The 22,970-nt window shown below is 38.4% G+C and overlaps 1 protein-coding gene across 1 annotated transcript in view; it reads left to right on the forward strand.

Annotated features, from left to right (window-relative positions):
- DSCAM (DS cell adhesion molecule) overlaps positions 1–22,970 on the forward strand; it is a 188,918-nt gene that overhangs the window by 38,979 nt on the left and 126,969 nt on the right. The window contains exons 8-9 of the mRNA XM_026088187.1: positions 1,128–1,247; positions 5,233–5,406. Of these exons, the coding sequence (XP_025943972.1) occupies positions 1,128–1,247; positions 5,233–5,406 (294 nt within the window). The remainder of the gene's footprint in view (positions 1–1,127; positions 1,248–5,232; positions 5,407–22,970) is intronic.

Below are 22,970 nucleotides of genomic sequence, written 5' to 3' on the forward strand. Positions count from 1 at the left end.
TTATTATGTTCTCTATGTAGCACTCTAAGAAACCACAAAAAGAAGAGTTTATGGGCTGAGGGCACAAATATTTTTTTTTTTTCCAAGTGTTTACTTATTCAAGCCGTGAACCAAAGGACAGGAGATTGATGAAAACCTCTGACTTTAATGGACTTTTTGATAAGGCCATAACCTTGTTGAAGCACCCTTCTTATTTTTTGTAACTTTTGTGGCTCTTTGAAAGGTCTTCACAGTTTTCAGCTTTTCATTTGAACTTCTGTCAAATCTGCAGGTTTTATTGTTACATTGACTTTTAGTATCTGTCCTTCGCGGTCAACTGTTGGTCTAGTATTGTCACAAGAAGTTGTTTTCTTTGCTACGTTTTTGTATTTGGAACATGTACAGCTTTACATGTACAGCCTTTATTTTATATATGTACTTGTGTATATCTGAAAGAGTCTCTGCAGTTGTTTTATGATGCCTTAGAATAACTCTATTAATAAATATATATTGTTGCACATACATCTGTTTCCAGTAAGACCTCTGATACAAACAAAATGTGTTGAAACTTTCCATGGCTGTGTTTGGAATGATAAATCTTGTCAGAATCTATGGTTCAGACACCATTGTTTAAATATGAAATGATCCATTTAAGAACTATTGTTATTTTAAGGTTATGTAGGGTACATATCTTTTTTAAAATCTCCTTTTTCTGTAACTTGCTAGTATATATGCTCACTGTTATAAAAAACAAAGAAACACAGAAATATTTAGCTGTTCTTAGACACCTGTTAATCCTTTCACTTTGTAAGCAAGAATTTCTTTTCTGACCGTGACAGTTTGGTTTATTTTTCAATCCATTTTGTAACCTCTCCCATGGAGAGATTTCTTTTACCTTATTTTTGTATCCTGTCAAGATCGGTGCTTTTGTTGTCCCTGGTGAGAAATACATAAAGTTTGTGCACAGTAAGTAAAAAATTGCATAAAACCATCTTCACAAAATGATTGCATCCTTAAAAAGCTGTTTTTCATTTTTCTTTCGATTATGAAATGTCATGCCTTCTTATTTTCCCTTTGATTGGTCTGCCATTTTGAACTATCTGATCAGTTGCACAAATTCTCAYGGCTTCGTCTTCTTCCTCCCGCAGTGCCCCCTAGATTTGTGGTTCAGCCGAGTGACCAGGATGGCATATATGGAAAAGCTGTAATTCTCAACTGCTCTGCAGAGGGTTATCCTGTTCCTACCATTGTCTGGAAGTATTCGAAAGGTATGGTTCCTCCTGTGAGCACTGGAGAGGGATTGATCGTGGTTTAGTAATAGCTTACTTACCAGTAAGTTACTGGTTTAAATTTCACATTGTCAGAAGCTAGCAGGATACAGCAAGGGATATATCAGTTATGTTTGCACTGTTCTTCTATTGTTCCCCCCTAGCATGTGGCATTGGCCACTGTCACAGGTACCAAGCTGACCTAGATGAACTTTGGTTTMGCTTAGTACACTTCCTGGAGTTGTGCATGTGTGTGTGTGCACGCGCGCACGTGTGTGTGTTAGCTATGCTCTCGGTGGGACTAGTGATGAAACGTAAGCCCAAGAGAAAAGAAGCACTGCTTTAACTGAGACAAACTTAGAACAAGGTTCCCTGCTAGCATTTGGCTGCCTTTTTTTCCTTCAAAATCTGTGATAACATGGCCAATCGTATCTTTTCAGCAAAGACGAAAGGTCAGGTAGCATTAGCATAAGCAGTAATTCAGTATGCGCTTTACATAAGGCTTTGACATTTTCTTCTCATGTAACAGAGCATTAAAAGTGGCCCCACTTGACCCTAACTAACTATATGAAATTGACAGATTTTTAATTAAAACGTGCTGTTTGCTAGATTGTGTCTTCTAGCCAGTTATCTTCTAGCTGGTGTTATCAAAAAAAMCAAACTCTCCGAACTCTGTATCCTGTGCGCATGAGTCAGCTCTTTAGAGATCTTTAAATGTGCCCCAAATGACATACGGACAAGCACAAAAACGGGTACTGTTGAGAATAAATCCTTATCTAATGCTTCATGTCATTTTCAGGTTCCTTAGGATAAGTCTAAATGACATTTGGAGAAAACGAGTGGGGGAAGAGAAATGTTCATTTTAAAGACTATTATTGCCTTCATTGATACGATCCATTTTGTGGCAAGAAGGGTGCAGCGCTCCAAATGCCATTGAGCTCAGTGGTACATGGGATTTTAATTGTGAATGTAGGTCACGAAGAAGCAGTTCTGTTTTGTTCTGTTTGTGTGTTGAAGGAAGAGGCCAAGTTGGGCTAGCTGAGTTGTAGTTAACCGTGATGAGACAAGCAGCCCATAGGAAAGGAGAAAAGGACAGCAGTTTGATTTCAGGGATACTTTGCTCTCAAGTGGCATTTTTTTAAGGTTTTCTCTTAACAGCTCTGAGGTTTGTAAGTCAGAGAAAGTTTTAGGCACTTGATATAGGCAAAAGCTGTCAAACTGCACTTTCAGTTTTTGGCCAAAATAACTCTAGGTGAAAAGGTCAGTATTTTTATTCTGTCTCTGCATTTTGCTAATGCATGCCTTCAGTTTCGATAGCTAGTCTAACTAAAATGCTGTACATATGTGTGGGCTATATGGTCCATCTTGCCTTAAAGAGACACATTATATAATTGCTTTAGAGGCTGGGTTTGTACCAAATTCTGTAATAATTATTGAGGTTAGGCCAGCAGGAGTGAAGCAATCAGGTCCTAGCTCATTTGTAGATGCCACAACAGAGTAGAAAGGGCATCTGTGCACCTGCAAGGCAGTTAGGTTTTTAATGTTGGTGAAAAAGGGGAAGAGGAGAGTCTGCTTTCTTGTGCATTGGGAAAGACATGTAACAGATGTGTTGTCTCTGAAAAATAATGACACAGATCGATACAGAGACCCTCTAATCAGCAAGAATGTGTTGTTTTAGTCTTTTATGAGCATGTAGTCACCCCACAGAATCCTCCATGTGGTTCCTGGTGATTAGTGGCTGTCACTGCTCAAGAAAAACTTTGGCTGTAATACCAGAAAAGGTGCACGTAAGGAATAAGATGCCTTTGCAAACTTTTATGCCACATTTTGCCCATTCATAGGGCTATCCATAGGATAGGCAAAATTCTGCCTATGCACAGGACTAGTGGTCCTTTCCTTTCTTTGAACACCAATTGTCACAGAAATTTTTCGTGTGGAGAATTATAAGTGAGTGCTTGCATCGGTCTATTTGGCCTCTCCATTGCAGACAGGTAAAATTAGTGAAGCATAATTATGCCTTCCTACTAAATGACAGAAAATGGCTAATTAAAGAAAAAAGTAAAAAAAAAAAAAAAAAAAGGAGGGGGGTTATGCATGTGACTAAAATAGCTGAAAAATCAAATATTCTTTGCAGCTGATTTTTCTGAAAACATTATCCCTTTAACATTTCTAAGTTCACAGTATCAGCCTTGGGAACTTTCAGTGTAACTGCCAGTCCCCAAAGCAAATTCTTTTAGGACTAGAAAAATTTTAGTATGCATGTCAGGTCTTTTTTTAATATTCCAGATGTTATATTCATAGGTTGTTATAGCTTGCTATTTTATACTAAATCATTCCCCATAGTATTTATTTATTGTATTTCCTCCTGAACTGACTCAGCCAAATGCATATAGTAATTAATGCTGACAGATGTCAACTTCATGTACAGAAAGTAGTAAAAGACAGTTCCCTTGAAGAAGACTAACTTACGATTTCTCTGAAAAATCCCCTCTCCTGCTGTCAAACTGTGTTGTAAAATCCCTGTTGCAAGAACCATATCTTAATATACATTTGGAGAATTCCTATCGCTGGAGGAACCTGAGCTTGTGGTGGGCCTCTGGACAGTATGACAATGTAAGCATTATATTATTATGATAAGCTACCTAAATAAAAACTATCCCTTATTCCCTAGATCACCTAGTTTCTCCATTCTAAGTAAAAGTAGCTTTAACACAACCATTTGGGACTGAAACTGGGATCTTTCATATTTGGACTATGATTAATGCTCCAACAGTAATTCAAGAATCATCAGATACTATGTCCAGTAACTCCACTGAATGAGTATTGCTCCACTTGTTTTCTGTGGTGGATAGGAACAGTGCATCCAGCTACAATATTAAAGGATAAAATGGCCACCCTCGGTATTTCTGTTTCGTACCTGCTTTATGCAAGCGGGGGTAGGAGGAAACTGAAGACTCATCCTTTGACTGGACCTTCCTCTAGGATGGGGCAAAAAGGTGGTGCCTAATACACTTATAAATCAGTCATCTGTGAACACATATGAGAAAAAAAATATGCCAATTCCATGTGGCTGTGTCCAACCAGCTGCCATTTTGGCCAGAATTCTGTATCTTAAAGAGTTTGGGTGTGTGTCTACAAGTGTACGAATCACGGTGTTTAAAAGGTTGTTTCAATCTTAAATTTGTATTAAGATTTTTTTTTTCCTGAAATCAAAGTTGATGCAGAAACCTTTGGCTTCCTGCGTTTTTATGGACTTTCAATTATGAAATGTGGCACCTTATGCCTGATTAGTGTTTTGAGCTTTCTGTTTCTTTCTTTCTTTGTAATTTTTTTTTAATCAGTCTGAATGAATACTGGCCCCAGACATGGCAGAAAAGAGATTTAATGTGTCATCAGTCAGTCAGCTGTAGGAGGAGACAGGCAACACAGTCACTGATGTGTTTTTCCACGTTACCCAGAGTTTAGTAAACAAGGTCCTAGAGGTCCCTTGAGTATTCCATGTTTACTACAACAGACATCCCTCTTAGTCATAAGAAATTCATTTGGTGTATGCATAAGGGATGCATAGTTCTGTGACTGTTCAACTGTAATTGTCAATAATTTATCAACATCTAAATGTACAACAAATGTGCCTTTTTACCCATGAGCTGTTCACAAATCTCTTTCATTCTCTCTTTCTCCCTTCCTGGTTCCTCCAGTCTCACTTCATGCTCCTTTTGCCCCTTTATCTCTATTCCTTAACAACATGGGCAAATTATTTCTACCATTATATTTGGATTGTATTCGGTAAGTCTTCTTTCCTTTCCATTTAATGAGTTCCGGTTTGGCAAGGACCATGCCATTTGTTCCAGCGATCCCAGAAACAAACTGCATTTTAGTTAAATCAAGCCTCTAAGAATAGGAAGCTATTGATTCCGCCTTATTTACAAAAAAATGAGACCCTTTCCTTCCTAACTAACCTGTTTTTGTGGGGGTCCTGCTCTAGGTGCCGGGGTTCCTCAGTTCCAGCCGATTGCATTGAATGGTCGTATCCAGCTTCTCACAAACGGCTCCTTGCTGATTAAACATGTGTTGGAAGAAGACAGTGGATACTACCTCTGCAAGGTCAGCAATGATGTGGGAGCAGACGTCAGCAAGTCCATGTTCCTCACTGTTAAAAGTAAGAACTAAAACCCTTCTCTGTGATCCAGATATTACCACCGAGTGAAAAAGGCTTGTCTACTGCCTCCATAGTTTGGAGGGGGGAAGGTTGTGTAGGTTGTTTTTTGTTGTTTTTAATTTAATATTGGCATTCAGCTGCATGTGATAGTGCCTGGAAAGTCAGTATGGTTAATAGAAAACATTGTTTAGGAGAGAGAGAAAAGATGACTTAAAGATGAAAAGGGTTAACATCTAATTTCAAATATTTTTACCATGTTTATGAGCTACAGTTCAGTAACGAAGGGGAAGTAAGAAAATTCTTTTGTCAAGGTCAAAAAACAACTAACAAAAGAGAAATACCACCAGCATCTGTTAAAAAAATCCCAGAAGTGGGAGAAAATATGGATAAAAAAATCCCTTAATCAAGTCTCAAGATACTCTAAGGTGCAGTTACAGTGGTCACTTTAACTTGGCCACTGGCAGATAACTTTCAGAAAATACATCTTCTAATTCTGTTGGATCTGGGATGTAAACACAATCACTACCTGTYGTCTTTACTTTCTAGACTCAAGAGACAAAACAATCCAGTTTTAAGGTGTGTGTTAGCTGCAGCTCCCACAAATGTGAACATATCTGAGAATATAGAGAAAGTATTATGAAAAAAGCCRTAGAGATTATATAATTTCTCACTAGAAAGTGAAAAAGACACTACTGACACACCGGCACACCAGATGTGCCTGGGTGACTTATTAGACCAGTACTGACAGAGGTCACCAAGGCATGCACTTTCATGCCCGCAGGATTTTTGCAGATTGACTGAGTGCTTTGAAGTTTTGGGATGTCAGTTAGATTGGCAAAGGTTTGCTCTTGAAAGTAAAAAGACTTTTTTTTCTCTAAAAGAAAGGAAAATCCAATTTATTCTATTTTGGAGAGCTGTATTTTAGACCGCTAACATTTGTGTTTATAGGTGTTGTTCACTTGTTTCTTTTAATGTCAGAGAATGAATGACTGGAAGTTCTTTGAAAGGAAGTGTGTCACCTGTATTAGATTTGCAAGTCCCAGTACCTCAAATGTCTTTTCCACTCTGATCTACCATAACTGGCTCGATCTTCTCAATAATAACATGATATCCAAAATCTCTCTAGCAAGTACGTTAATAATTGCAGATTTTTTGTGGATCAGGAGAAGTACCAGTTTCTGTGGCTGCCATAACTGACCATTTTTGGACCAGTCTTCAACTGCAGTAGTGACACACTGCTGTAATATGCTACAGAAAAACAGCTTTCTTCTTGTTGGCAGCTATGCACAGTGCCTGTCTGATCACTGCATGCAGTTTCATGTGTGATAAAAGAGCATCCCTTATCAAATAAGAGCAGGAGCTTCCCTGGAGAGTCAGTTGCTGTTTGAATCTAATGAAAACCCCTCCGGCTCTGAGATAGCAGGCACGCACGTGTGTGTACTCTCACGCATCCACACTAACACACATACAGCTCCCAGCATGGTTCTTAGAGCAAATGATGTTGGGGTGTTGGGGTGTGCATAGAAGAGGCACAGCCTTAGCCTTAATCATGCACGCATTAAAGACAAGCTGCTTTGGGGAGTGACTTGAGCAGAAGAGGGCCATGGTAGGCTTCTGGTATAGCTGGATCCCCAGTTCTGGTAGCATTTTTATGACTGGCATTTAAGCAGGTGAAGTGACTCCAAACTATGGGCCTGTACCTGCCTTTATTCTCCCCAATACTGTATCCTGAGCTCTGTTGTTGATTGTTTTCTTTTTCTCAGTGGCTCCTTTCCCTCTCCCTCACAAGCTGATTTCTAGACTCTAGTTCACAGGGATAGTCCTCAGGGATAGCCCTACTGCCAGAAAAAAGCCGCAGGCTTCCTCCGTGAAACTCACAGTGTTAGCAATTCATTGATCCTGCATAGTTTGCTGCCTTGCTTCACAAGGTCAGCCCAAATGCCCCCTTTTCTCAGAGGCAGAAGGCAATGAAATCTACCCCAGGTGGTTGTTCCTAGGTGACAAAGTTGGTAAGAAGTAGCCTTCCAAAATATAACAAAGATTAACATAAATATGTTGTTGTGACTTCCTTGTGATGTATTGGCCTCCTGTCTTCCTTCACTCTGTATGTAGATTGTCCATGCACAGGCCATACAGCAGTAGCTCAAATCACTTGAGAAAAAAGTTAGTGGCTTAGACAGACTTGGTCACTGGTCTTGAAACTAGTTTGCCTCTCTAGTAAGAAAGACMCAACTGCAGTCTGCTTAAAACCCTCTTCTCCACCTGTTAACCATCCCTTGTAACACTGATATTTCCTGTATACAGATGCTCACCACTGACAGCATTACTATGGACTTAAAATGAACACTTTTATGTGCAGGTGATTCTTTTCCTCCATGTTTAAAGAAAGTTTCTACCTGCTCTACTGGTAGCAATGCTGGATAAATTTCTACTTTCCATAGTTTCTGTGATAAATCTTCTCTTAAATTAGGCTGGTGGCCTTATTCTTCTAGCATTTCCAGTACCATCTATATGTTAAATGAAAAGCTATTTACCTTTGCTGTCAAAAGAGGACAGATTACTTTCTATTGGTAGTTCAGGGGTGGCAAGAATAAACATTGGCCTAGCATACTTCCATGACTTGCTGCCTCTGAAACTGACTGACTTTTTCTGAGTATAAACGCACCTCATCCAAGCTAAAAAAAACCCCTTGACTTACTTAACAAGACTCAAAGCTATGAAGGAAATGGGAGTAATTCCAGCTATACCTTTATTTAGTGTCTCAGARTGGTGTTGTTTCATGACACCTTCACCTCAGAAAAATGCTCTAACTTTTTGGTTGTCAGAGATTATATGAGGAGGGAGTACAAAGAAAAAAGATTAAAGGAAAGAAAGAGATTTGAATACTAAAAGAAATGTGAAGAGAAAAAATTGCCAGAGTCAATGCTGAATCAGGAACCACAGTGCTAGAATGGGAGCCATGAAAGCAGAGAATCTGCACTTAGCAGTTGTTGTCCTTCTCCTTTTCTTTAAAGAAATGGATATAAAGATCATGATTGGTGATTTTTTTTTTCTTTTCTTCTGAACCAAAGATATGCAATTCTTGAATACCATATTCAGCAAGACACAGAATATTAGAAAACCATGAGAGAGACCTGGAATAAGAAATCTAGTGCTGTCTTGAGAAATGACTCCTGGTGTTTGGGATCAGAAGACTTCTAAAGAATTCCTATAAAAGATAATGAGCCTTTAACATGAAGGGAAGATCTAAAATTATTTAAAGGTTGCCTGGGAGTCACAGGGGAAGAGATGTCTGCTTAAAATGGACTGCCTGCCTGCCTTCATCTGAATAAACGTCACACTTCCTAATTCCACTTTAGAGGCCATATATAACATGATAAAACAGTATTGTGAAAAAATTCCCTCTTGAAAAGCAAGCTTTCAGTAAGGTCTGTTATGTTCCTATGTAAATAATCTGTTGGAGGCAGTCATGTTAGCCCTGCCCCTTCCTGAATCCATCACTTATTTCCATGTCAGGATGGAGACTGAGAAGTTTTACTCTTATCACCAAAACATTTCCAACAAATCCTGTCTGCCAATAAAACAGAGTTGCTTCATTCACTTTCCTCTCAAATATACTTCTTAACTATTTGCGTTGTACATGATTAATACATAAACCTAAAGCCATATGCTTCAGTCAGACCAACACCTCCTTCCAGCAGGAACATATTAATCCCAGCTAATACTTTTAATGCTAAATTTCACTACTAACATAAAAAAAAAAAAAMCTCTTTTAAAATGTTGGCTATAACGAGAGCTTGGTAGAATAATTGAAAAAAAGCTGCCTGGGAAAGGAAACCTGGTCACAGTGCAAGAAGGAGCCTAGCGCTGTGTTGCTGCAGCTGCCCTGGGTCTCTGCTGTGGCAATTCACCCCGCTGCATCTCTGCTGCCTCTGCCTCCCCTCATCCCTCTTGTCCGTTTAGATCATGACTTCCTCCAGGCGGGATTTGTTTCTCTCCATCTTCATACAGCGTGTGGAACAAAAGGGCCCTGATTGTAAAACTAGCTACTGCTGCATGAGAAATAAAAGATAGCAGTAATTATAAACACAAAAAAAAAAATCCCAAGGAAGGTGCTTATGAAGGGACATTTTGAATGTAACGAAGCTGTTTCTTCCGCTGCTAGCTAACAATTGTTTCACCACATGATTGAAGCCCTGCAGTATTTGTTTATTAAAATGGATAGGAGTCTACGTGTGGCTTCCTCTGGGAAACTCTCTGGGCAGGATAAAGGTGCGCTTCCCATGTGGCYGGGTGAACAAGTTTGCTTTGCCCACAGTGCCTGCAGTAATGCCAGTGCACCGTGTTGGAGAACCCGTGTGCTTGGCTCAGCAGGGTACTTCTAAATACTCATCGGAGTGTTTGGGAACATAATTCCTTATTAAGAATACAGAAATGTTGAGATCTGACCAATTGCTACTTTTCCTTGTGCAAGAAAAGAATAGCATTTATATGTAGGTGCTGGCCTTTCATTTACGTCCAGTTTCTCATCCAAAATGCATATATCCCACCAGACGTGGATAAGGGTAGCTTTGCCTGTTTTGCATTTGCAGAGATAAATTACCTGCGATATGTTGTAAAGGAAGATAAAACTCACCATCCCTAACACCTTCAAAAAATGCTTGTAGGAAGAATAGCAATCATACTGTGTCAAATTCACCTACGCCCAGCTATTTTGATACTCCTTAATATGGCTGTGTTCCATTTTTCACAGTCCCATGGTCTGTAAATACTGTTTTCCTTGGCAAAACAAAACAAATCCCCTAGTCTGATTGTGTACTCTGTTTTACTATTTTCTTCTTGTAACATTCTCCCATCTTTAAACAAAGGGCTTTTTTATTTATTTACTTATTCATCCCTACTTTACAGCTACCACAGGTAGACTGCATTTTTGCCCCATACGCGAATTGGCCAAAATTTCTAGCTGTATTACTTGCATATTTCATAAGAATTAAGGGGTAGGTAAAGGTACAGAATAACAGAAATAAGTTCGGTGAACTGAAAGTGCTCGTATATCCCAAAGTCTTTCTCATGAGCTGGCCAGATGCCCTTCCCTATTTTTGCCCTTACTCCCATCACAGGCAGCTCTCTCTTTTACCACCTATTTCTTGACAAACAAAGGCAAAATCCTTGTTAAATGATGAGAATATGAACAAACTGCAGTACAGCTCAGTTCTAATTTCCAAGTCAGTGATGATGGATGGTAATACCCTCTATCTGTTTTAATTACTTATTTATTTTCCTTAAATGCACAGTCTAAAAGAAGCTGTAGGAAAGCTACAGTAAATCTCGGAAACATGAAAATGTTCCCTAGACACAAGTACTTTCTCTTGTTAGTATAACAGCGCGTTTTTTTCCTAATGAGGTCCGCCCGCTATGAGAAATGAACAAGGTTTGAATGCTGTTTTCTGCCTTTTCAGACCATTGGCACAGCTTTGATTTAAGGACTTGCACTTTAATCACCCATCATGTGTCATTACCCCGACAGGCGGCAGCAGCCGCAAGATACAAGCTCCAATAAATTGCACTGAAAATCGCTGAAGCGATCCTTTGTTGATTTTCCTTTACAGCTATTCAATGGCAGATCAGCTGTCATAACAACACAGTGCCTGTGGCAACAGGGTGAAATTAAACGTGAAGTATGTTCAAGGTAGCTGCTAGAAAGCTGCAATATCCCTTTTTTTTCCTGTACATTCAAATGCTCTCTACTTCTCTCAGTAATGCCAAGCCTGTGGCAATTGGCTGAAACAAATGCTCTCTCTTGTAAGATAATTGCCAGATGCACGGCAGTGCAAATATTCAMGTGCTTTTGTATGCAAATCTTTGCAATACTSTCACTTAAGGAAAGGGAGGGGAGTAAGGACTTCTCTCCCTCTCTCGCTCTCTCTCTTTTTTTTAAGAACCTTTTTCTAATTGGATGCAAGGAGGAAAAGAAAATAGCAGCCCTTTTTCTTGCCTTGCAGGCCGGCTGCAGAGCAGTGCTGCTAGCAGGAAGGTGAGACATAAATGTCTCTCCAGATAGCCAGGCAGATAGAAAGCACGCATAGACCCTGCTGAATCTTTTCCATTTGTATCAATGGTATCGTATTTATTGTTTTCTCAGGAGAGTTGCCTCTCTTGCCTCTCTCAGCTTTATGGTGACCAAATGACAACATTCAAAATAAAGCATGGGTGGAGTTTATTTTCAGAACTGCTCTTTCTGTTAAAATTTTCCTAGAGGAGACATATTAAGGCTTTCTCGTAAAAATGACCAGTTTAACAAAGTTGTGACGATTTCATCTTTTGAATACCTCCATACCTCTACTTTTCCTAGAAGGACTCCTAACAGATAGGATCCACAAAGCAGGGCTCCCTAGCTGATGTGGTGTTTTCTTACATTACTGAACATGTCAGTAATACTTAAACACAGCCAAACTACAGATATTTTAGTGGCATGCCCTCCTTCCTCAATCTTAACACATCTTTTGTCCTATTAAATTACCAGTTTATTCAGAGAAGGTGTTATGCGGCTCTCAGACTGCAATGAACTCATATTCAGGTTTGGCCAACTGTGATCAGGAGGCCTCCGAGCAGCAGAGCTCATTTCAGATCAAGGATTGCAGCTCCTTTGTCTTTGAATGTTTTTAGGAGCTGCTGAAACGAGTAGAAATTTACTTCTGTTCCACTCTCCTCCTCCATTGGAGATGCTGATGTTACAGTGATGGATACAAGCTAGACAGATATTCCATTCATAACAACCTTCATCAAGCAAGTAAGACCAAATATTTCAGTGTATGGTATTTGCCACAGTGCTGCAAACTCTGCAGTGTTAGAATATAATAAACTGGTAATCCTGCAAGGCTCTTATCTTAAAGGAAATATTTTGGAACTTATTCTCACAGAGCCTCCTTCGGAGAGTGAGGAGATACCCCGGGGCGAGAGGGGCTGGCCCACTGGCACCAGCCCAGCTGGCTCCTTCGGGAGCAACGGCAAATTCAAAAAAGCAGTGTTCAGAAGCGGTTAAGCATCACTGTAGCAGATGTGAAGTCCTAAGAGTTTGGGACTGGATGTAATGGGATTTAGTGGTTCTAGTGATACTTACCAAATGAATATGGAATTGGAAGATGGGGAGAGAAATGAGTAGACATGGTAATTAAATCTGAGCATTTATCTGAGAAATTCTCATCAAAATGCACCATACTTAAACAGCAAAGAAACCTTTAAAAGATTTTTTTCTGATGTTTGCTTAAAATAGTAAACTAGGCAAATTACAGAGTGGTTTTTAATTCTCTTCAAAGTCAGCTACACAATAGTGTGTCTTAACACAAATAGTGTCACGGCAGTGTTCTGATAGGTTCTTTTTTTTTTTTAATCCCTGTGGTAGAGGAATAATGGCTAGTCACTACCCATGCCCATAATTCAGTAGTGATATTTACTGGTTTACAAAGAGTCGGATGGATTTCAAATGCAGCACATATATAGGTACACAGGCTTATTTTTCTTGCATATTTACTTTAAGAGGCTAACTCCCTGGATTTCCATGCTCCTGTTTTATTAAACCAAGCAATTTTACTGAGTTATATTTAAAAATATAGGTGAAGCTGTGAATATGTTAGTTTTGTTGGAGGGGAGGGGGTGTGTGTGCGGAGCATTTGCTGGATATAATGTTGGCTTCTAGTGGTTTATCCATTCTGAAAAGAGGAAATGCACTCATGAGGTATCATTCTTATTTTTATATTAGCAATGTCATCATTATTTGGGGCTAGCTTTCTAACAAAGATTAAATATACATAAGAGAGCATTGTAAAGCAATAGTGGGACACAAATTAATTTAGCAGGTAGGTACAGTATATGTGATTATTTCCACTTCAGAAAAGCTAGCTGTTATAGTCCTATGTTTCCTTTCCCTTTCTCTTTTCTCTTCCATTTCAGCTCATTTCTTGTCTCTGTGTTTAGCCATGTTAACTTTAAGGCATGTGTCATTTATCTTTGTAACCATGTTCTGGCTGGACGCTCTTACGCTCCCTGTCCATTTCAGAGCTCCCCATTATTATTCTTAGATGTTTTCAGGTTTCGCAGAATGCTATTTAAAGAGCAACAATAATGGTCAGAGGCTTAAATTATTAAATTTCTTCTGTACTTTGAGTGAACTAACCACAGTTTTTTTCAGCACAAGACTTATGTTTCAGAAGGTTATTGGCTGTTTTTGATTATTGCGTGTTGTCCTAAAACCAGAACTGTAATACTTACTTTAATTAATTTATTTTGAATTTAGGGTCATTAATAAGATTTTTGTTTTATTCTCCATCAAAGATTGTGGGTTTGTTCTTTAATTAATATTTGTATTAATATCTGTTCCTCCATAGCTGATTATTTATCCATGGCTTCAATTTCCAATTTCAAGAGTGACAGAGCACTGGAACAGGTTGCCCAGAGAGGTTGTGGAGTCTCCTTCTCTGGAGATATTCAAAACATGCCTGGACGCAATCCTGTGCAACGTGCTCTAGGTGACCCTGCTTGAGCAGGGGGGTTGGACTAGATGATCTCCAGAGGTCCCTTCCAACCTCAGCGATTCTGTGATTTGATATAAAAATTAATTTTTGCATAAAAAAGGAAAGAAAGAGCCATTGATCTGTGAGAAGCAAATTTAAGAAATTTGCAATATCTTAAAAAATTWGTAGGATATATACTTAGTTTGAGTATCAAGTGACACAGATAGCAAATCAGTTACATATATTTTGCTGGGTAATTCTCCTGCAGCAAAAGGAAAATGTAAAAATGGTAGTTTATATGCAAATATTTTATGCTTGCAATGAGAAGAGCATATTTCTTTTTAAATACCACATCAAATGTTGCTATTTTAAGCTTCTTTTAAAGGAGGCAATTTGTCTTCAGATATAAGGGAAGTGTCATTTTTGTAGCACTTTATTTTTCTCTTCAAAAAATAGTTTTTCAAGAGTTACATGGTAGTTTTGATCATAACTCTCCTTGAAAATCCTATGATGATATTCAGTATAAATACTGTGGGTAGATTCTGTGATAATCAACATAAAAACAAAAACTAAGTATACATTTGGAAGCACACAGAAGGAACAGAAAATTCAAAGTAGAAAGAAGAGCTGTCAACAAGTTGAAGATGCTGGGCACAGAAGAATTTAAGGCATTGTTTCTTGTACTCCTTCTTGCTTTGAATTCATCAGATACAATTAGATTGAAGGATTTGCAAAGGCAGATTTTCTTTCAGCAGGCTAGATGTATTTGCTCCTGGGGAAACAGGTTTCCTTGGCCCTAAATTGTATTCCTAACTATTGGGATTTCACCTCTTCATCAGCACGTGAGCTTTCATTCACACTCTTCTTTCAGATACTTGTTCAATATGTGATGCCTGAACATATCTTAATATGTCGCTTTTACGTTCCTTAGGGAAAGAAAAAGAAATCTCTGTGTCCACTTATGACCACAGCAATTGATTTTGGTGCATCTTCACAGTATAGACAAGTAAAGAATCATGCCTCCATTTTTAGATAAATCTTATTAGGAGCCTGCAGGGTTAAGGAATGAATCGATTAGGTCTGTCAAACCAGGAGTTAATGAAAGAATGAGCTCTTGCTGTTGTCCTAATTACTTATAATTAATCTAACCCAATCAATTTTTTTAACTGTCTCCACAGAATGATTAGTCTTACATTCACTTTTCTTTTTCATTTCCATCCTGTGTTAGAATATTTGACTGTTTCCATTTACCCTGTAGAAAGTGTGTTCTCCCAGCATTATGTACGACGTTATGAAATTCATTTTATTTTCTGTAGCATCATTTATTCAGCATTTAACTTCCATCTGGCAAATTCATGGTAGCCCCTGAGGAAGCAGTATCGTGTAAAAATATGGATGTAGATACCCACAACCAAATTTAAAAAAGAAAAATGATTCTTCAGTGAGAAAATAAATGCTATAGTTCCAAATCTTTCACTAAAGACAGTGAAGGTTGTTTTTGGCTGATGGAATAGTATTTTCCATTAAAGTGTTTACCTTGCTTTGAAATTTGGAAACATTACTGGTGACTTTGCAAAAGAGTAAACAATGTTATCAGTTAGGATTTTAGATGTTTGTGAAAATTGCCCATTGTATACATTTATCAGGACATTAAAACAGAGCAGTTTGTGCAGGTAGAAGTGGGTACATGTGATTCCTATTATGAAATTGTTTTAACTGTGGTAGCTGTGAGCCTTCACCATGGTGTATTCCCTCATGCAAGCTGATGCGCGTGTTCCTGAGTAATCAAGGAAGTTGCCCAGCATAGGCAGGTGCTGGCAAAGACGTTACGGTATAAGCTCCCTGCTTTTACAATTGAAACTTTCACTGGATGTTTCCATACTTTGTTTTGCAAAATGTCATGTGATGCCATAACCCTGTAAAAGTCCGGTGAGCTATCTTTCTCTTTTTGACTTATGTAAATTAATGGTCTCAGTTATCAACATCTACATATTTAAGCATATGATGGGAGGAGTTGCTTTTGGGTTGGGTTTCGTTGTTGTTTTTAAACTTGGCTTAAACTTTTAAGAAAAAGCCTATGCATATATATTGTATGCCATACTCTGTAAGTATGTGTAATTGAGCCCCAGTGTTACTAGAATGTGCTTACTAAATTTTGTTGTTAGTCTTTAGAAATGAATAGTAAAACACCAATTGAGATGAATAGTCTGGCATTCAGTCAGCGCTGCAAGCTCTTTTTAGTCCAGTCTTCCCCTTCTGAAATTTTTTTGAATTAGCTAAAATATATTCCTAAATCATATTGTCAGCAACTGAAAAAGAACATTCTTGTGATAAATGATATACCATTTTGAGCTGTAAGTACCTGAGAAACAACCCTCCCCTTGCCTCTGTCTCTCTGCTCACAAAAGACAAAGGTTTTCAAAGGATGAAATACCTTTTCTGAAAGTTAGCTGTAATAAAATTGTGACCACAAAATAAAAAAGAGAGAGGGAGAAAATACCCCAACAAAGTTATTGCATAAATACATTTTGTTGCATCTCTTCAGAGCAGTTGAAAGATCATCTCATAGATTTTTTTTCCTGACTTCTAATTACTAATCATTGATTTTGGCAGTTGCACATGTCCACATACGCAATAGAGCAGCAAGATTTCATTTCTGGTCTTATCTTGAAACTGTCTTTTTAAGTTACTGCTTATTACTGTAAATGTTCCATAAGAAAGCATTGTTCTGCTATTTTTGTCTTTGCAATGCAGCATATCACTGTTGCACCTGCTACTGGTAAAAGCTGGCTCCTTGCCATGCACTTAAAGTCATAAACCCATACTTTCAGCAAGGAAAAACTCCTGCTATCAGTTTTTTAAGTGGTGACTTGCCAAGCTGAAATAAAGAAGAACAGACTTTTCATAAGTGGTTGCATATTGCTGTTGAAAATCCAATTACTGTTTGCTAAATGCTGATCTCTGAGACTTAAATAATAGTTAAATGAAGTTCCCAGTTTATAAAGAAAGTGAGCGTGCATTTAAATGGTGAAGACCATTACAGGAGTGCATAATGAACCTGGGTGCCCTCAGGATTTTTGCTGACTACATGTAGCATTTGTGTCTGTTCTCGGCCATCTTTCAAGGAACATACCAGTGGATAGACGGATGCAAATAAGAGTTCAGAGTTTTGAGTATTTATAGTGTCCTTGCCTTTCTGGATTGACCTTGTTTAGAGATTCCCAGCAGAATAACACATTGCACAGAGGTGCTATTGTGCACAGTTCTCACTTTCTGGTCTTGGGTCCTTTACTAGGAAGCTGGTAGAATTCCCACAGCACTTAAAGAGGAATTCAAATAACTTAAGAAAAGAGAGAAGCAACCTGGCCAGAAGGAATAACAGTCTGGCACCACTCTCTGTTTAGCTTGACTGGGAAGACTGTGTTCCTTTTGCTGCCGTGATCTGCTCTTAACCGTTGCTCTCTAGTTATTTCACCTGTTAAAGTACCATAACAGAATAAATCAGGCTCCCTTCTGGAAGAAGGGGCTCAAACACGCAATCAGGTTAGCATGGATGAGCAAGTGGCTTGGCATCTGCTGAGCCGTGGTGGCTATCCATGTGTGCGCCTAGTATCAGGCAAATGCAAAGCCATTTCTCGACAATTAAAGAGGTTGAATTTCCTCCCATTTGCTGTGGGCAGGTATATGAGCCTGGGCAGTTATCATGGCTTAGCTGATACACAATAAGTTCATCAGCCTCTATAATTAGACTGTATGCTGATGTACTTGCATGTATATACCAACATATATGAATGCTGTCTTCTGCAATTCACAGTATCTTGTCCATATTCAAGATAATTTCTGGTCTTACTAATTATTCTAGTATATTCTAATAGTAACATTACTTATCTATATTACTATAATTCTCTCATGTGGACACTTTTTCTGGACAGAGAGTGACTTTTTGCAGTTTAGTTAAAATTACTTTAAAAGGGAGCGAACACAAGAATGGACAGATGAAGGCTAAAGCATAAACTTGAAATAAATGATGCCCTGGCTCCTGCATATGAATGAGGAAGCTGTAGGTATAAAACGTAGGAGCCTGAAAGCACGACAGATTTAACCCGGAGTCATCCAGGGATACTTTAGCCTGGAACAAGCAGGAGTTGTAGTACTTTTAGGGGATACATCATGTACTTCCAGCTTGCTTATGGCAAGACAGCTTGACTTGCTGCTGAATTAACCTGTTCTTCACACAAAGTGACAGAAGCTAACCTAGCGAAAGTTATGTTTATGCTGAAATGAGAGTGACCTCGAGGGGAGCTATACTGGAATGCTTATGCGTTTCAGATTCCCTCTGCTTACCTTATGCCAGAATAGCTTACTTGTATGAATGAGGCAACGTGCCCAGAAACAGGAGTGCTGCACTATATGAAATCTGTTAAATCATCTACCTGGTTCAAGTCAGGTAGGATCTGTACTCTTTTTGATGGTCTGCTCCCTGCCTCTTTCCATAAAGCCAGTGGAAGTATTTTTCTCCCAAGAACCCTTCAGATACCTAGCTGGAAGAATTTGTCATTGTTGACATAATGATTTGGGGAGGTAGAGGAGTTTCTTTAATTCTTATACTCCTGAGAAGTTTAAGGTGTGGATTCTGTATCCACTTAATTTACATTATTGTATGTTTTAGCAAGATAATAAGTGAGAAGTTTTCAGAGCATTCATGCAAGTCACTTAATTGCATTAAGTCTGGCATGCTATTTGTGTACCTTGTGATGTTTTCCCAGGGAAAATTGCTTGTTTGCTGCAAATCTGATTTATTTGGCATTTCATACTATTCCTTTAAAGGCAAAAGTTTTTTTAATACATTAGAAACCCACTTTATGTGTCCCTTTCACATGGAGACCAAGGAAGAAAAAAATCACTATTTGTACATTCACAGATTTTCTGTGTGGAAGAGAACAGCATGATTATGCAAAGTGTGTGGGTAAACAAATGTTTAAATTTGGGTGTCTCTTATTGTCATATGTATGCATGCATGAACTCTCTCTGTTTATGTATAAAACTAACATCCACATACATGCACATACATAAACATGAATACTGAATGTAAGAGTAACTTTATAGCACCACTTGACGTATTGTTTTTATTGATTGTTTTCAGGAAAAATATGTTTTTCAGATAAATTTTGTGCAGTATTAAATGCTAAGCCCATCTGCACAACTTTTGTAAGGCATGGATCTCATCTGCTGGGAATAATACTTTATCAGCATGTTTGCCTCAAACTGCTGAGTCAAGTGAAGGTTCCAAATCTACAATAAACTCTGACATCTTTGTTTTTACTATGTGACAATTTTTCATTTGCTTTTGTTTTTTCAGAATTAAGTCTGTGATCTACTTGCATTTGAAATACTTAGTATAATACTTCATAATTGAAACACTGTGGAAGTAATAACTGATTACTTCTACAGCTCCAGTAGTTTTGGTGTGGATATATAAACTTTATTTATCTTCCTGGAAGTGTTTTCTTTTAAAATGTTTTGATAAGGATTGATATAATCAATAATTATTAAAAATATTGCTATCAGGTTAAATGGATAATGTGTAGATTATAGACTTTGACTCATAAAATTTTCCTGTAGATCAAGCGTAAGGGCTTTACAATTAGTATGATTCATATTAATGTGTTCTGAGGCTAATGTGACTAAATGTGTTCTGTTCTGAATCAGGAGATTTTCCTAGGAGGAAAATTCTATGATGTTGCTTATTTTTAATACAATCACAACAATATTTTTGAAATACAACAATAAATAAACTATGGAAGTGCGGTGTTATGGTTAGGTATATATTTGTACAATTATAGATATAAAACCTTTATTAGGTAGAGAGAATGACTTCCTAAAATAGGTTCCTTAATTAAGTGTCTCATGTTAATAGGTGCTAATAGTGCCCTTGTTCTAGGAATTCTAATTTTGAATTTCTTGACTTTTAATGCATTTTGTTGTTTACATCATCCAAATATATACTGTTATTTTATTCATTTTCACTTAAAAAAATTACAGTGCACAATGAAATAGGTGAAATGTAAAACACTGAAATAGGTTCAGGGATGTTTATTCCAGAGCTACAGAGTAAGAAGGGCTACCACATACATATTCAGTGTTACAAGCCTCAGAGCAAGGTTAATGATGTGTATAAATCATTACTTATGCAATATATTTATACAATGTGTATGGTCACTGTATGAAAATAATACATTAGAGACAGCAAAAAAGTTAATGAGATTGACCTTGTATAGTTTTGAAGTGGTTGGATGGGAGAGGTATGGTAAGGACTCCCAAACTTCTGTTTCCCAATTCCACGTGAAGAGAAAAGGAATCATTTGAAGGTAGAGGTATCTCTCGAAAAAACAATTTATCGATTTTGTTTTGCAGGGACATATCCCTCCACCCCGATTCTAGAAAAGCCTAGTTAGTGCTTTGCCGAGTCCAGTTCAGAAATTGTACTTTTGGGGGCTGCAGGGATAGGCAAGGAGTGGCCCCGCTCGCGGTTCCCCAGCTCCATCTTGTCCTGCCGCCAGCCCCACGGCTGGAGTGACCACAAAGCTGCATCGGTTTGCTTCAAAGAGGGTGATTCTGGGGCTCTCTGGAGCAGAGACAGAAGAAGGGGCCAGCAGGGCATACGTGAAGTCAGCATTTCCTTTTTATTTCTATGCCTCTGTAGCTATACGTAGCTGCCCTGAGTTTTCTTCCATTAGGAGAATTCAGAATTGCCCAGCCTTCATCAGTTCTAGCTTATGCGAACGGCTTGTTTTCAAATGTCTTCAGTGRGACCTAGTCTAATTCTAATCTCTTTAGACATAGCGTAGGCAATTTGCCTGAGGACTGCATCTGTGGCAGATTGGAATTGTCCCTCACTCCCAGCTATTTTTGTGTAGCTGTTTCTGAATGCAAATATCTCTGCGAAAATATTCTGTGTGCCCAAACACATTCTTCTGAAAATTCAAGTAAATCAAAAATGTCTCTGTGGGATTTTGCTAGACTTAAGGGAGGGGAGTGAAACATTGGGCTTGAAAACAAGTTTGGGGGGTCTAAATATATCCTTTTCAGGAAGCTGTAAGCAGCGGAAAACAGAATAGAGAATGCAAAAAAGCACAGCAAACATTATACTAAAACTGCAGTATGGCTAATATCAAAGCATCAAACAATGAAATACACTGACAAAAATGTAATGATCTTATAGTTTTTAGGTTATATTTTACCTGATCAAGAGGATACCCATTAGAGTGTGGGGTAGAAACCATTGTGCTTATGTAGAAAGCTTCATGTGTCTGAGACTGCCTTTAAGATGGTTTGCTTTGTATGTGGCATGCAGGCCAGGATGTTTGAAATGTATTTTTCTGTCTAATGTCTTTTAGGAGAAAGAGGGGGGAATTGCATTAACTGCAGTGGATTTGCTGTCTACATGTCTTCAGCTTCGTTAGGTTAGTCAAGTAGACAGGTGAAATTTAATTGTTTTCTGGATACTATCAATAGGAGACAGGGTGACAAAGGGTTTTGGAGCACTGCTAGGTTCCTGTTTCTCTCGTTGATCTCTATGAGAACAATCATTATTATAATGATTTTAATTGAAGTTTCTATAATATAACTGAGAAATAAATGCTTCTTGGTTTATATGTCTCAATTAATGGGTCACCCAGTGTAGCTGCATTAGGTTGTAAGTAAGTAGCTTTCAGGATCAGAGCCCAAATGATTATAGGTTTTCTTATCCTTTTTAGATGAAATGGATTCATAAGTCTTACTCAAATGAATCACTATTGTAGTTTTTAATTATAGCATACACATGTAAATGACATCATTATCAGAAGATAACATAATATCCCAAGGACCATGTGTTACAGTTGTTTCCTATGCAAACAATTGTGCTTCATAACACAGCCTGTCACAAAATGTCAAAAGAAACCACATGGTGTCTTGAAATGATTGTGAAATTATCATGTGTCACTGCTGTATATGTCATAAACAATACCATCATGACTGAATTTTTCATTAGCTTCTTGGGTGTGGAATACTGAAGAGAACAAACAATTAAGATCTTGAACATCTTAAGTGCAGCACATAATGCAGCAGTGAATTGTTTAAAACATACCCTGTGATTGAATCAAAATACATTAGTCATGAATTGAAGATATGCATAGTAATAGGTAATATTGAGGAGTTGGGAGATTTTTTCTTTGTTTTTGTTAAACATATACAGAAAAGAACTAACTTTTTAAATATTCTACAGTTTAGTTCTGATTTAGCACCTCTATTTTAGCTTGCATGATGATTGAGTAGTAAGACTGTAGGAAAGTTTCCAGTATAAATCTTATTTCAGCAAATGAAATCCTGGTCATGTAAAAGTCCGTAACAACGCTCCACTGGACTTCTACAAGACCAAAAGTTCACCCAAGTGGTCTAAGGAGCTCTAAAAGTACAAGCAGTCTCACTTATACCCCTGCAATGGGGCCCTGATTCACCAACAATTTTAAGCCCGTGGTAGGCAGGTGGGCTTTCCTGTTGACAATGGTGGGAGCAGAGCTGGCTCCGTTACCTGAGGCAGCAGGGCCAGCAAGCGTCCCGCAGCACTTACCTATATTCTCCTGTAGCCTAGAAGGTGCAGAGATGCCTCAGTGCTTCTGCACAGCACTGGCTTAGCTCCAGCAGGCTGATAGCTCCAGCTTGGCGTTGGTCTTGCTGTACCCAAGCCGTTTCCTGCAGAGTTAGTAGAAGTTTCTGCCTCCGTCTTAGCACACTCAGTACTTTGAGAAGTGATGCTGGATCTGAATTGAGAAGGGGCATGCACACAGCCCTGTACCTATGCCAGTAAGTCCCTGGAAATAGTTGTAGCCTGGGTGAGGAACCTGGCTCCATCAGGGAGCTGTCTATGGACAGCATAACCAGAGTTAATAAAGCTCACCAGGCTTCAGGCTAATCTCAGTTAGTCATTAGGGTCTTCCTATGGTCAGCAGAGCTTCATCCTGTTGTAAGAAAGGTGTCTAATTCAGATGGGATGAATTGTACAATGATGGTGTC

Source organism: Apteryx rowi, unplaced genomic scaffold, assembly GCF_003343035.1.
Source record: "Apteryx rowi isolate R43461 unplaced genomic scaffold, aptRow1 scaffold_756, whole genome shotgun sequence".
Lineage (NCBI taxonomy): Eukaryota > Metazoa > Chordata > Aves > Apterygiformes > Apterygidae > Apteryx > Apteryx rowi.